The sequence below is a fragment of the Trichoplusia ni genome, chromosome 7 (assembly GCF_003590095.1).
Source record: "Trichoplusia ni isolate ovarian cell line Hi5 chromosome 7, tn1, whole genome shotgun sequence".
NCBI lineage: Eukaryota > Metazoa > Arthropoda > Insecta > Lepidoptera > Noctuidae > Trichoplusia > Trichoplusia ni.
In genome coordinates, this window is record NC_039484.1 from 6,976,005 (window position 1) to 6,988,021 (window position 12,017).

Below are 12,017 nucleotides of genomic sequence, written 5' to 3' on the forward strand. Positions count from 1 at the left end.
GCAATAAAATACTAATGGACTACATGTAAATATTTAAGTTTATTATGAGTAAATTACAATCCAATATAGCAAACAAAAACTTATTTGTAGAACTCATATTCACTCTCATCCTTCTTGATGTTGTTCTTGTATCCCTTCTCGAAGTCCTTTGGAAGAACGATATACCTGAAACAAATGAACACATGAATACCCGCCCATTTATATGCCGAATTATCAACAATTGCTGAAACAGTAATGAGCGTAAGAAAGTAATAGAAAATATATACTATTACTATTATTAGCTGGGTTGGTTCATTTGGTAGTAAATAATCATTTTCAAATTAACAACCATGTGCATAAACGACGAGCAGCAAGATGTCTTATTACTTATTCAAACTAATTACCTGTTCTCACGCACAGCATGCATACCCGCCTCCTGGCAGATGGCGTTAATATCAGCACCAGAGACACGATCCGGTCGTGCTACGAACTCTTCAAGATCAACTTCTTCTGACAGGTTCATTTTAGCCGTGATGGTCGAGAAGATCAGTCGCTTTTGACGCCTGTAAGCGACCATTGGAGTTAGCATAGGATAAATGTATGAAACTCAATACGTCGCCATATTGGCAATGAATTTTTATGTCATCAGTTAATGTGAGAAATTACCTGTCGGGAAGAGGAAATTCAATTTTCCTGTCCAGACGACCAGGTCTCAGTAGAGCAGGATCCAGGGTATCAGCACGATTTGTTGCCATAATAACCTGAAATAATATTACAACTCATTCATTACATACTTAGATCTGTAAACCCAACTAAGTAATGGCAGTTTCGTGTTGCCAAGGTCGTCATTTGAGTGACACACTTACCTTAACATTTGTGGTTTGGTCAAAACCATCCATTTGATTCAGCAGTTCAAGAAGAATCCTCTGAACTTCACGATCGGCTCCAGTTTGTGCATCAAATCTAAAAGAAGAGTAAAATTTATATTACACAATCTAAAACATGCAAGAAAACTCAATTAAAATGAAATAAAGTCGTGTTATATACCGTTTAGTAGCAATAGCGTCAATCTCGTCAATGAAGATGATGGCGGGGCTGTTTTCTTTAGCTAGACGAAAGACGTCACGGACCATACGCGGTCCCTCACCCAAGTACTTCTGGACGAATTCGGAACCGACCACGCGGATGAATGCAGCTGTAAATAGAAGATAACATTAGGAAATCTTTTTAAAATGACAAAAACTCCTTAGAGGAAACAAAAGAGGATTAGTTGGATAACATTATCTGTGCTATTATCAGGGACAATTCTTATTTGTCTAAATGCTTCATACCAGTTTTTTTTTATTATGTAAATACTAACTTCTTCTTTGAAGAATGAACTCTTTGCACTATAATAAGTTTGTACATCAAAATATATTACCTGTGGTGTGATGAGCTACAGCCTTTGCCAGCATAGTCTTGCCACATCCAGGTGGGCCATACATGAGCACACCACGAGGAGGTTCAATACCGATCTGACGGTATAACTCTACATGAGTGAGTGGAAGCTCCACAGCCTCTCTGATTTCCTGCTTCTGTGTGTCCATGCCTCCAATGTCTGAGTACTGCACATCAGGTTTCTCATCTGTGGAGTAAATATAGTTTCTTTTATAAATTATTTGTACATTGTAAATCCACATCCTAACAACAGAATAATTCAAAATTAAGTCTATGCACAGAACTAGAAAACTAACAGACTTATAGGACCTGTATAAGTCCTTTACAAAATTATAAATTTTGTCATCATCAATGTTTACTTTAATATTCACTTTAAAAATATATAGATAGGTATGCAAAGTTCAGTTACTGAAAGGATACAACTGAAAAAAGATTATTTTATCCCTCAAACATTTTGAATGAATTTTTTGGAAACAAATCACAGTTTTGATCAGTAAATTGCAACATTTTCACCAATACTCATACACAATGACTGACAATGAACACAAGATTATACATACCAGCTTGCAACATAGATATAGAGCTGTCAGCTTCTGGTGGTAATACATCCACAAGAGCATTGGAGTGCTTGTGAAGAGCAACAGACGCAGATGGCTTCAGCAGCTCTCGGTCAATTGTGGACAAAATGCGTACATAGTAGTTGGAGCCTGTTGTGCTGCCAACTGTATAACAAAAAGAATAAACATTAATATTTTAACCTATAATATATAAACTAGAAGTACTAATAAGTAACTTTGGCGTATTAGAAGCCTTTGGTCTGCAGAGATGTAAGCAGATGAACAATAAAAAAAATAATTACATACTTATGGATATTGATTTCTTAGCTAATATTTATACTTTATTACTTGACTAAAATTTAAGTAACAATTAAAATTTTGGTCATCTATTCAACTATCACTTATAAGACAAAAATATGCATGTTCATTATTAGAAGTGCTATTTTACACTTCATACACATACACAAGGAAAGAAATGAAATAAGGTACAGTAGTTTAAACAGTAGTTGTTCCCAGCAGTTATAATATTTACCAATGCCAGTGTTTTGATCAACAGCTTCCAAAAACTGTCCAATGACAAGGGGCACAGACTGTATACGCTTCACTTCTTCTTGTGCATGTAAATACTCTTTCTTAAGGTTTCTCTGTTCATCTTTAATGTATTCCTCTTGTACTTCCAAGAATTCCAACATACGTTGCAGTTTCTATAAAATAAAATGTTACATTAAGGTATTGTGCACGATAATAGTGAGTGACTTTAATTGTATCAGGATAAAAGTTCTTTTGTTCATGCTTACCTTGTATTTAGTATATAAATCTTCAGATTCTAACTCATCAAACGATTGAGGACCCGCAAAAGTAAGTCCCTTGGCATCGGTGATTTGGTCATCCTATAAACAATGATAAAGGTTTATTGAGTGTTGCTGGAAAACACAAATCATAATATTATATGCAACTTAAGCAACAAATTACCTTTTCCGGCAATATAATACCAATTTCTTCCATTTTAATAAAAATTAGTTCAGTATTTCACTAAAAGACAACAAAATTAACAATAAGTGACTGTACGAAAGCCACTTCTTGGAGAGTAATGTAGGGTATCGTTTCAATTTCGCTAAAAGGTGATAGGTTATATGTTTTTGATGTGGAATAAAAGAGATACAATAATGATAATGCTTAAAATATACGTAACAAAACACTGTCAGTCATCCCGTTGTCAAACTGTCGAAACGCATCGTCACTTACGTTTCTATTTACGCCCCTATAAACCCTGAGCCCAAAATAAAATCCGATTTCAAGTAATAGCAAAACTAAAAAAAACAGAGAGAAAAACTTGTCTTTCTAATCTTGTAATTAAGTTTATCTGGAACCAAATTTTGTGATTATCATCCATAATGTTACTAGTTTAACTCGTGCTCACATTTTAATTCCTTTCCTTCTGGTTTATTTATTCGAGTTGCAACATTTCAAAATCCATGTCTCGTAATTTTAACCTCAATTTTGAATTGAAATAGCCAATATTGTCCGGTTTCATTTGTTATTTGTTTATAAATATAAATATTATTTGTGTTAAAGTGATTCATAATTGCTTATTTCTTTCTTTAGTAAATCAAATCTTTGAAATGGCGGCTATACCTGAGATGAGCGAAGCTGATCAAATCAAAACTGTAAATATCTTTTTCCTCATTTGATATATTAAAAACTGCTTGAATATTAGCTATATTGGGTAAATGTGTCATAACCGTAAGGGTAAAACTTCTATTCACAAAAGTATACTTTTACATAATGTTTTTTTCCATTTCCAGTTCAAAGATTTTTTGGTCCAGTATAACAAACTGTCCGAGCTCTGTTTCAACGACTGCATACATGATTTCACCTCCAGGACACTCAAACCTTCTGAGGCAAGTATTATTGTAATGGTACAATGGAAATTACAAACTAAAGTATCTCTTTTCAGGTCAGTGGACCCGCGGTTATCCATTCTCTAGATATCAAGCGCCCCCTTTAACTGCTTAATATTCAACAAATCTGCTTTAATACAGGTAAAGGGTGATTAACCAGGTTCCAATTGTATGCTGAACCATTGAACTGTATTTAAATTAGTCATATTAGAGGAATATGTATAACAGGGGTCTGAGGCAGTACTCTATAATCCTGCAAATTCTAAAAAATAATTAAAAAATAAATAATTACGTAGTTATAAGTACTTACATGTTTGTTGAATTACTGTGGGTCTATTGTACCTACATAAGCATAGCTCTCTTTGCTGTGCACAGTATTTCCATTACAAAGATAATAAATATGTGTGTTTTTTTTTAGGATAAGTGTACGGTGAACTGTATGGAGAAATATTTGAGAACAAATCAAAGGGTGTCCCAAAGATTCCACGAGTTCCAAATGCTTGCAAATGAAAATATGATGGCCTTGGCTCAAAAATCTGGTCAATAAAGCAAGTTAAGTTTAGGTATTAAAATACATGATGTATTTATTTTATTTTGTTATAGATTTTTGTCCTGAGTGTTAGAAAAATAAAGTGTTGTTAAACAGATCCTGGCATATTATTTTGATTCCTTTGCCAATATCAGCATAGGTACAGTTTCATAATGATATTTAAATTTAGATCTAATATGAAGGTTGCCTAACTTTCTGAATGACTTGACCTATAAAAAGGAATAACGGTGAAGACAAGCATTTCCTAAATAATTTCGAACAATCATCTTAACATTTCACAGTTGACAGTTAGCCATAGGCCTTCCCAAGTTGCTTCTTATGTTTTATAATTATTAAGGGCCCTGCTATTTCAATGCACAAAGAAGGTGTTATAACAGCTGCTAGAAGTTTGCTAGCTACAAAGATTTGTAGCACAAACAAGAAAAAGTTCAATAGTTATTTCATTAATTTATTTAGTCTGCAATATTTAGGAAAGTGTGTAAGATCATTTGCTTCATTCGATGCTTTATATATTTTAGCCACACAAGGCAATAAAGGATATCCATGTTTAATAATATTTCAACTCCAACCTTCTAATGTATATTATAATAAGGGTAGACCTTTTTCATTTAGAAAATCCTTTTAAATTATCTGTCTTGCATAGCATACATACAATACTTCTCTTGGGGCAAGGTTTAAAACATCTTTGTTCAGGAGGCGAAAAGTCTAATACGAAAGACGATTGAGAACTGGTATAGTCAAAATGATAGTCATTGAATTTTGCTTCTACACTGTACTTTGCGGTTGCGTCAGCGGGGGTGGGTTCTTCGTCATAGTCAGTGTTCAGCACATACTTCAGTGGGTATGGTCCAGAGGGTGCGTTGCTTACGTTGGAAGGTTTGGTGCAAATACTGTAGTTCCCTCCATGCCTGATGATCCTTATAAGTGCTTGACCTAAAGGCGGTGGCTTGCAGCAGGACGGTGTTGAGGGACAGACGCTTACGCATTTCGGGGTCCCGCAACATACCCTTGAGCACGGCGGGCGGGAGCACACAGACGGGCACGGGGTGCATTCGCCTGCTTTCACGCAGTTGTGAGCCTCTATTTTTCTTAGAACCGGACATGAGATGTGACCTGGGCGCCAACCACAGCGTAACTAGAAAAGTTAAAATACAACATTTTTTTTCTCAAATTAATTAAGTGCCTGTATTACTTTTAATTTATGGATTTAATTGTGATTCCGCCAGTTTAATACCTGATGTTCGGGGGCATCTTTTGCGGTGTACAACCATCCCATGTGCTTTGGTACGGGGCCCGGTTTTATATCCTCTCTGTCTAAGCATTTGTGTTTTGGTAGATCACATCGACCCAAACAACTGGCTGAAGATTTATTTGCTAAAAATGAAAAAAATGCCATTAAAGTATTATGATATAGTTTCAAAGATGGTATAATAGTTGGTACCTAGTTTGAGCCATCGGATTTACCTTGAGTAAATTAGTATGTAGATACTCACATCGACCTGGTTTGCAGCAACATGCCATTTTTGAAACAGAATGCCTAAAATGATAAAGTTAGATACATTATTAAGAAGAGACGGTTCGAAACGCACAAAGCACATTTTGCAGAAAAAGGCAGCAAAATAGTTGAGCGAGTTCGAGTTCCATATAGGTACCACTTTTATCTGGTGATTAAAATCAAGAGTGTTTGTTGCAAACTGAGTGCGTTTTTATATTTCGGAAACCACTTAAATGTATTGGAGGTTCCTATTTATAATTATATACGATTGCCAAAGAGATTTCTAAGTCTAAATAAAATAAAACACTATTTTTCTGAAGTGAGGCTCAGAATTCGGCAAAAAAACCAAACATCTTACCTTCTTATAAAGTCAGTATGGAAACATTTTAGGTCTAGTTTTGTAATCCATTGAATGCTAAACTATATTATTCCCATGTTTGATTAAATATTGTAGTGATAATTAAATGAATTTCTTGAGTTACATGTCTGAATTAAAGTAAAGTGACAGAATGAAAAGTCTAGTATATAAGGTTTTTGTTCTTGGAATGTCTTGGTTTTTTCTTTTAGTTTTTAAGTTTATAACCTTTTTCATTTCATTCGATAAGTGAATAATAAAGCAAAACATATCTATACAAACAACATAACATTCTTACAAATAGTGTTTCTTTCTTCTTTAGGTATACACTAACATATTCCATGAAATCCGTAACCCATTATTGTTCACCGGTATCTCAATCATGTTTATAATAAACTGCAAATCAGAAGGCTTAACGCGTTTGATGGGTCACAATCAGTTATTTACAGACCTTAGAGCAAACTAGCCGTGTCAGTGTTAACAAAAGTGTTCTAAAGAATTAACAAAAAACGAAATTGAAAAAATGAAGTCGTTTGTTTTCTTTTTATATTTTGTCGTTAATTGTGACTGTTATAATATCTTGGGCATATTTCCATACAACGGGCGAAGTCATCACATATACTATTCGTGTGTCATTGAAGAATTAGTTCAGCGACGACATAACGTTACTGTGATAAACTATCATCCAATGCCAAAACTACCGAATCTACATCAAATATCTCTCCAGGATGCACATAATGCCAGTGATCAAGTTAACATCGAAGAACATTTGAAAGTACTTTCGCATTCCGATTTATCTATGGCGTACGATTCGGCTAAAGCATTTAAATATATTGCGAATACGAATTGTAGAAAACTGGTCAACAATCAAGAGGTACAAGAGCTGATAAGGTCAGCAAAACATTTTGATTTAGTAATAGTTGAACAGTTTGTGACGGACTGCGGCTTAGCTATTGCTCACAAGTTGAATGCACCCACGATAGGAATGACCGCTCACATTCTTATGTCATGGACTTACTCAAGGTTGGGCGCACCGAACCATCCTGCCTTCGTACCGAATCATTATTTTGCAAGCGGAACAAAGCCAAACTTTTTTGATAGAATAAAAAGTGTTATCTTAAACTTCGGGATGAACTTGTATTATACGCATGTTATACAGAGCAGTGATCAGGAGATAGTAAATGAAGTATACCCTGACATGCCGCTTTTAGAAGACCTTGGACGGAATATATCATTGATAGCGATAAATCAATACTTCCCTCTAACTGGTTCTCGGTTGTACGGTTCAAACGTCGTAGAAGTTGGTGGCATACATATAAAGACGAATGTTTCTTTAGAAGATAAGGTACGTAATCTAATGTTCATTACGTGAAACAACGGAAGTAGCGTTCAAATTAAATGTTACTTACTAGTCTACCTATTATTCTATTGTTTATTTAGATTCTTGCAAGTTTACTCGCATATAATTTTATAGAGACTCGACAAACTTTGTTTTGCCATATAATTATTGTTAGGGAATTTCAAGAGGCAAGAACACATTACATTCAAAAAATATATGATCACTGTTTGGAGAAAAAAATCGGTCATTTATTTTCAGAGGAGTAAGATGATAACTGACACTAAGACACGAGAAAATTGATACGTAACAAAATTACATTGAAATAATCTATAAGAATATTTATAAATTTCTAAACAATTTCAGAATTTAAAAACCTTCTTAGATGCTGCAACTGATGGAGTAGTTTACGTCAGTTTTGGAAGCGTCGCATCAAACTTTCCTACGAGAGTAACAAACGAAATAACAAAATGGTTTTCAAACAGCAAAATGCGCTTTGTTTGGAAAACGGACATTAAGAATTGGAAACCGCCTAGCAACGTCTATATTTCAAGATGGATAGAACAGGTGCCAGTCTTATGTGAGTCCAGATCATTTAACATCCTTTAATTAGAGTTTTGGGAGCTGTGAAACTTTAACTATAGAAATATTTTCTCTTTGACGTTTATTATGTATAGTAAATCTACATGCACCAATTTTCAAATGTGGTAGCTTTTGTATCACATTCTGGGATGTTGAGCACTTCAGAAGCAATGCATTGTGGGGTTCCCATTGTGGGTGTTCCACTATTTGGAGATCAATTTGCAAATGGACGATCAGCTGTTGAATCTGGCCTGGGAGTTACAGTTGATGTTGTTACTATAAATGCGGGAATTCTTGAAGATGCTGTCAAGACAATACTTTCAGAGAAGTAAGCATAATCCAATATCATTTAATACGTAGCTTTCATTTTTGCAACTCATACGCAATTTAATTTAACACAAAGCCTACTAGCAGCATTCATAAGTCGTGTAAAAGTACTAAGTTTAAGAAGTATGTTTTGAAAAGAAATATTCTCCCTTTAATTTATTCTAAATAATAAGATGTTTTTCTAGGTACCAAAAGCAAGCAAAGAAATTGTCACAGCTCTGGAAAGACAGACCTCTGTCTCCGATGGATACAGCTATATTCTGGATGGAATATGTTGCCAGAAACAATGGAACTGTGAACATGCGTCCACCGACGATAAACTTACCACTCTACCAATACTTAATGATTGATGTCATTCTATTCTTCGGGTTAATAATCATAATAATGCTCTACATTGTAGTGAAACTGTTCATGGCGTTGTTGAGAACATTTAAAATCAACACTAAAGTGAAAGATACAAGATATAGTATTAAGACGAAAAAGATGAAATAAATATTACTTTTAAAGATTATTGTTTCTTTTAGAATAATCCGAACGTTTTTTTAGGCAATGAATTTCCGAGACCTATCGTTTCGGATCACTGGTGCTTGCTTGTTCGCCGTATAAAAAGTTTTAATGTAAAAAATTAAACTACAATTTTTTCTTCAAATCGGTTAATGGAATATAGTGATAGTAATTACTGATAGTGTTGAAAAACATACGGAAGGAACAGTGAAATCTGCTGAAAGGCTTTTTTCTATCTCTGAAGTACTGCCGGACTAATGATTGAAGAGATTTGATAGCATTCATCATCAGGAGTTCACTGTCACATCTTGTCCCGATTCTGATCTATCCTGAAATCAGCTGTTGAAAGTGATTTTAAGTTAAAACCATTCAATCTTAAAAGTGTGAGCAGTGAAAACAAGGACTTATTACCCTTTGAAAAATGCAAGGATTTGTTTTAGTGATTTTATACTTTGCTATAAGTGGCGATGGATACAACATTCTGGGCATATTTCCTCATAGTGCGCGGAGTCACCATATATACTTTACGGCTCTCGTTGAAGAATTATCTAGAAGACAACATAATGTCACGGTGATCAACTATCACCCCATGCCTAATCTACCTAAAGTTGTTCGAATATCGCTTCTGGGGAAGGAAAATGCTAGTGTTACTGTTAATACAGAGAAACGCTTGGAATTACTTTCAATCTCAGATATTTCCATGGCTTACACAACAGCCATAAAATACAAAGATATTGCAAATAGAAATTGTATAAAGATGATAGAAAACAAGAAAATCCGCAAAATTATAGACTTGGCCGTACATTTCGATTTAGTGATTATTGAACAATTTGTATCCGATTGCGGTTTTGCTATAGCATACAAGCTGAATGCTCCTACAATAGGCATTAGCGCACATATTCTAAAGCCTTGGTCGTACTCAAGGTTGGGCGCACCGAACAATCCAGCATTTGTGCCAAATCACTTCTTTGCTTCTGGAGCAAAACCCAACTTGTTCAATAAAATGAAAAGTTTGATTGTAAATTATGGAATGAACTTGTATTATGAACGTGTTATTCAGAAGAGTGATCAAGAAATTGTTAACAAAGTGTATCCTGATGTACCGCCGTTAGAAAACCTTGGAAAGAATATGTCTCTGGTATTAATAAATCAGTATTTTCCTCTAACTAGACCACAATTGTATAGCAGTAACGTAATAGAAGTTGGCGGTTTACACATTAATAATAAGGATGGATTACGAGATAAGGTTCGTCTTTGAGAATAAAAAGAATCGAGTAAAAATTTGCTAAAATTTGGTGCAAGATAATTAATTTCACTGTATTTTTTTCAAGGGATTAAAAACATTTTTAGATTCAGCTCAAAATGGTGTGGTCTACATTAGCTTCGGAAGTCTTGCATCGAATTTGCCTCGAAGACTGATAAACTCAATTATACAATTGCTTCGAAAAAGCAATATGGCATTTGTGTGGAAAACTGATATTACCCACTGGGATGCACCCAAGAACGTGTTTATAGGAAAATGGATGCCTCAGGTAGCCCTGCTGTGTAAGTGTCTTTGTCCTTTCTGGCCATCATTTGGAGTAGGATCGTATCATTGTTTAAAAATAAACCATTATTTTTTCAGGTCATCCTAAAGTAATTGGTTTTATATCACATTCCGGGATGTTAAGTACAACAGAAGCGGTACATTGTGGGGTACCAATAGTAAGCGTACCACTTTTTGGAGATCAATTTGCAAATGGCCGCTCAGTAGTAGAAAGCGGTGTTGGGGTTGCAGTAGATGTATTAACCATCACCGAAAAAGTCTTAGAAGGTGCTTTGGAGACTATCCTTGAAGAAAAGTAAGTACATAGTTACAAAAAAATCCGTGTTGTATGACTGGTCAAGTCAGAGGTCGTAGATTATACTTTTTTAAATTCAAGTTTATTACAAAGTTATTATCGCTTTGTTAAAACGTTTAAAGATAACATCGTAAGGAAAGAAGCACACCTATTATTTATGGTTAGGCTTAGGGGGTATCCTGATGGACAATCACCCACCTGTGATCTAACTTGAACGGTTGTGCAACTTCGCCACACATTTAGTCGGTGCTCAGCCAACCAGCACAGTTGATAATTTATTAAGGATGTGTGAAGCCACATCAGAGCACTACGGGTGGTGTAAAACTCTGACACAGGATGATACATCAAACATACGAAAAAAAAAAATAGAAGACTCTGTAATACGATTATGTTCAAAAAATTTCAGGTACCAAAGAAATGCGAAGCAATTATCTGGAGTTTGGAAGGACCGACCTATGTCGCCCATGGATACTGCCATATTCTGGATAGAGTACGTTGCCAGAAATAAAGGTGCAGTTAACATGAAACCAGTGACTGTCGACATGACGTTCTACGAATATTTTTGTATAGACATCTTCCTTCTAATAGTCATTGTATTAGTTTTAGTAGTCGTCTCTTTACTATTGACTGCAAAAATAACATTTTTCGCTGTTAGAAGAATAAAATTGTTTTTAAAGGATAGGAAGTCAAAATACTTTAAAGTGATGTCTGTTTCTTAATTAAGTTTAGTAACAAAATAATCGGTAATAAAATACTTTAAATATTTTAGTTGTTCTTTATTCTTTCGTTGTGTTTTCTATTCCCTCGCTAAAACTTGACACGAGATTTTAGACGCAACTGATCGGATCGGAGGGACAACGTCTTCAAGTAGTGTTACTATGGTTATGTACGGCTCTACGTGTCTCCAGGGCGTAGAGCGGCATCCCTTTTCCACACATTCACTCTCTTTTTCGACGTGGTGGTGGGCCAACACTAACAGTAAATTTAAATATACAAACAAGCGTGAAAACCCTTTAGGAAAACATCATATACTTATTCAACTTACGATGTGCACTTACGAAAAGCGTGTACCAGACAACATCAACGACAGTTTCATAATCAGCAGATAATTTTTAGCGCAAATCATTATATATCGATCATAAGTGAACAAAAA

General features: G+C 34.9%; 5 protein-coding genes across 5 annotated transcripts; 3 read left to right on the forward strand and 2 right to left on the reverse strand.

Moving 5' to 3' along the window:
• Nucleotides 1-17: 17 nt before the first annotated feature.
• LOC113496212 (26S proteasome regulatory subunit 6B) lies at nt 18-3,077 on the reverse strand. The gene is made up of 10 exons (XM_026875377.1): nt 2,946-3,077; nt 2,771-2,863; nt 2,506-2,677; nt 1,977-2,138; nt 1,400-1,603; nt 1,027-1,174; nt 846-942; nt 646-740; nt 384-542; nt 18-165 (listed from the first exon to the last, which is right to left on the reverse strand). The coding sequence occupies exons 1-10, from the start codon at nt 2,976-2,978 to the stop codon at nt 81-83; spliced, it is 1,248 nt and encodes a 415-aa protein (XP_026731178.1). The 5' UTR covers nt 2,979-3,077; the 3' UTR covers nt 18-80.
• Nucleotides 3,078-3,427: 350 nt separating this feature from the next.
• LOC113496215 (mitochondrial import inner membrane translocase subunit Tim9) lies at nt 3,428-4,521 on the forward strand. Its single transcript, XM_026875379.1, has 3 exons — nt 3,428-3,640; nt 3,779-3,874; nt 4,293-4,521. Exons 1-3 carry the CDS (start codon nt 3,596-3,598, stop codon nt 4,419-4,421), a joined length of 270 nt encoding a protein of 89 aa, XP_026731180.1. The 5' UTR covers nt 3,428-3,595; the 3' UTR covers nt 4,422-4,521.
• Nucleotides 4,522-4,858: 337 nt separating this feature from the next.
• Nucleotides 4,859-6,434, reverse strand: LOC113496214. Its single transcript, XM_026875378.1, has 4 exons — nt 6,278-6,434; nt 5,918-5,961; nt 5,659-5,798; nt 4,859-5,559 (listed from the first exon to the last, which is right to left on the reverse strand). The coding sequence occupies exons 2-4, from the start codon at nt 5,943-5,945 to the stop codon at nt 5,029-5,031; spliced, it is 699 nt and encodes a 232-aa protein (XP_026731179.1). The 5' UTR covers nt 5,946-5,961; nt 6,278-6,434; the 3' UTR covers nt 4,859-5,028.
• An 88-nt stretch (nt 6,435-6,522) lies between these two features.
• LOC113496216 (UDP-glucuronosyltransferase 1-9-like) lies at nt 6,523-9,137 on the forward strand. The gene is made up of 4 exons (XM_026875380.1): nt 6,523-7,619; nt 7,977-8,201; nt 8,315-8,520; nt 8,705-9,137. The coding sequence occupies exons 1-4, from the start codon at nt 6,798-6,800 to the stop codon at nt 9,009-9,011; spliced, it is 1,560 nt and encodes a 519-aa protein (XP_026731181.1). The 5' UTR covers nt 6,523-6,797; the 3' UTR covers nt 9,012-9,137.
• A 132-nt stretch (nt 9,138-9,269) lies between these two features.
• LOC113495897 (UDP-glucuronosyltransferase 2B30-like) lies at nt 9,270-11,837 on the forward strand. Its single transcript, XM_026874898.1, has 4 exons — nt 9,270-10,269; nt 10,355-10,568; nt 10,648-10,864; nt 11,073-11,837. Exons 1-4 carry the CDS (start codon nt 9,445-9,447, stop codon nt 11,581-11,583), a joined length of 1,767 nt encoding a protein of 588 aa, XP_026730699.1. The 5' UTR covers nt 9,270-9,444; the 3' UTR covers nt 11,584-11,837.
• Nucleotides 11,838-12,017: the final 180 nt, after the last annotated feature.

Excerpts from the sequence above, each read along its gene's own strand:
- LOC113495897 (XM_026874898.1), top strand. The coding sequence starts at position 9,445 with ATGCAAGGATTTGTTTTAGTGATTTTATACTTTGCTATAAGTGGCGAT. Across the intron at positions 10,569-10,647 it reads GCCTCAGGTAGCCCTGCTGT|GTCATCCTAAAGTAATTGGT; the intron begins GTAAGTGTCTTT and ends TTATTTTTTCAG. Across the intron at positions 10,865-11,072 it reads GAGACTATCCTTGAAGAAAA|ACTTGAACGGTTGTGCAACT; the intron begins GTAAGTACATAG and ends ACCTGTGATCTA.
- LOC113496214 (XM_026875378.1), bottom strand. The coding sequence starts at position 5,945 with ATGGCATGTTGCTGCAAACCAGGTCGAT. Across the intron at positions 5,799-5,917 it reads TTGCTGCAAACCAGGTCGAT|CAAATAAATCTTCAGCCAGT; the intron begins GTGAGTATCTAC and ends TTTCATTTTTAG. Across the intron at positions 5,560-5,658 it reads AAGATGCCCCCGAACATCAG|TTACGCTGTGGTTGGCGCCC; the intron begins GTATTAAACTGG and ends TAACTTTTCTAG.
- LOC113496212 (XM_026875377.1), bottom strand. The coding sequence starts at position 2,978 with ATGGAAGAAATTGGTATTATATTGCCGGAAAAG. Across the intron at positions 741-845 it reads ACCAAACCACAAATGTTAAG|GTTATTATGGCAACAAATCG; the intron begins GTAAGTGTGTCA and ends ATATTATTTCAG. Across the intron at positions 543-645 it reads GAATTTCCTCTTCCCGACAG|GCGTCAAAAGCGACTGATCT; the intron begins GTAATTTCTCAC and ends GGTCGCTTACAG.
- LOC113496215 (XM_026875379.1), top strand. The coding sequence starts at position 3,596 with ATGGCGGCTATACCTGAGATGAGCGAAGCTGATCAAATCAAAACT. Across the intron at positions 3,641-3,778 it reads AAGCTGATCAAATCAAAACT|TTCAAAGATTTTTTGGTCCA; the intron begins GTAAATATCTTT and ends TTCCATTTCCAG. Across the intron at positions 3,875-4,292 it reads GGACACTCAAACCTTCTGAG|GATAAGTGTACGGTGAACTG; the intron begins GCAAGTATTATT and ends GTTTTTTTTTAG.
- LOC113496216 (XM_026875380.1), top strand. The coding sequence starts at position 6,798 with ATGAAGTCGTTTGTTTTCTTTTTATATTTTGTCGTTAATTGTGACTGT. Across the intron at positions 8,202-8,314 it reads CAGTCTTATGTGAGTCCAGA|GTGGTAGCTTTTGTATCACA; the intron begins TCATTTAACATC and ends CAATTTTCAAAT. Across the intron at positions 8,521-8,704 it reads AAGACAATACTTTCAGAGAA|GTACCAAAAGCAAGCAAAGA; the intron begins GTAAGCATAATC and ends ATGTTTTTCTAG.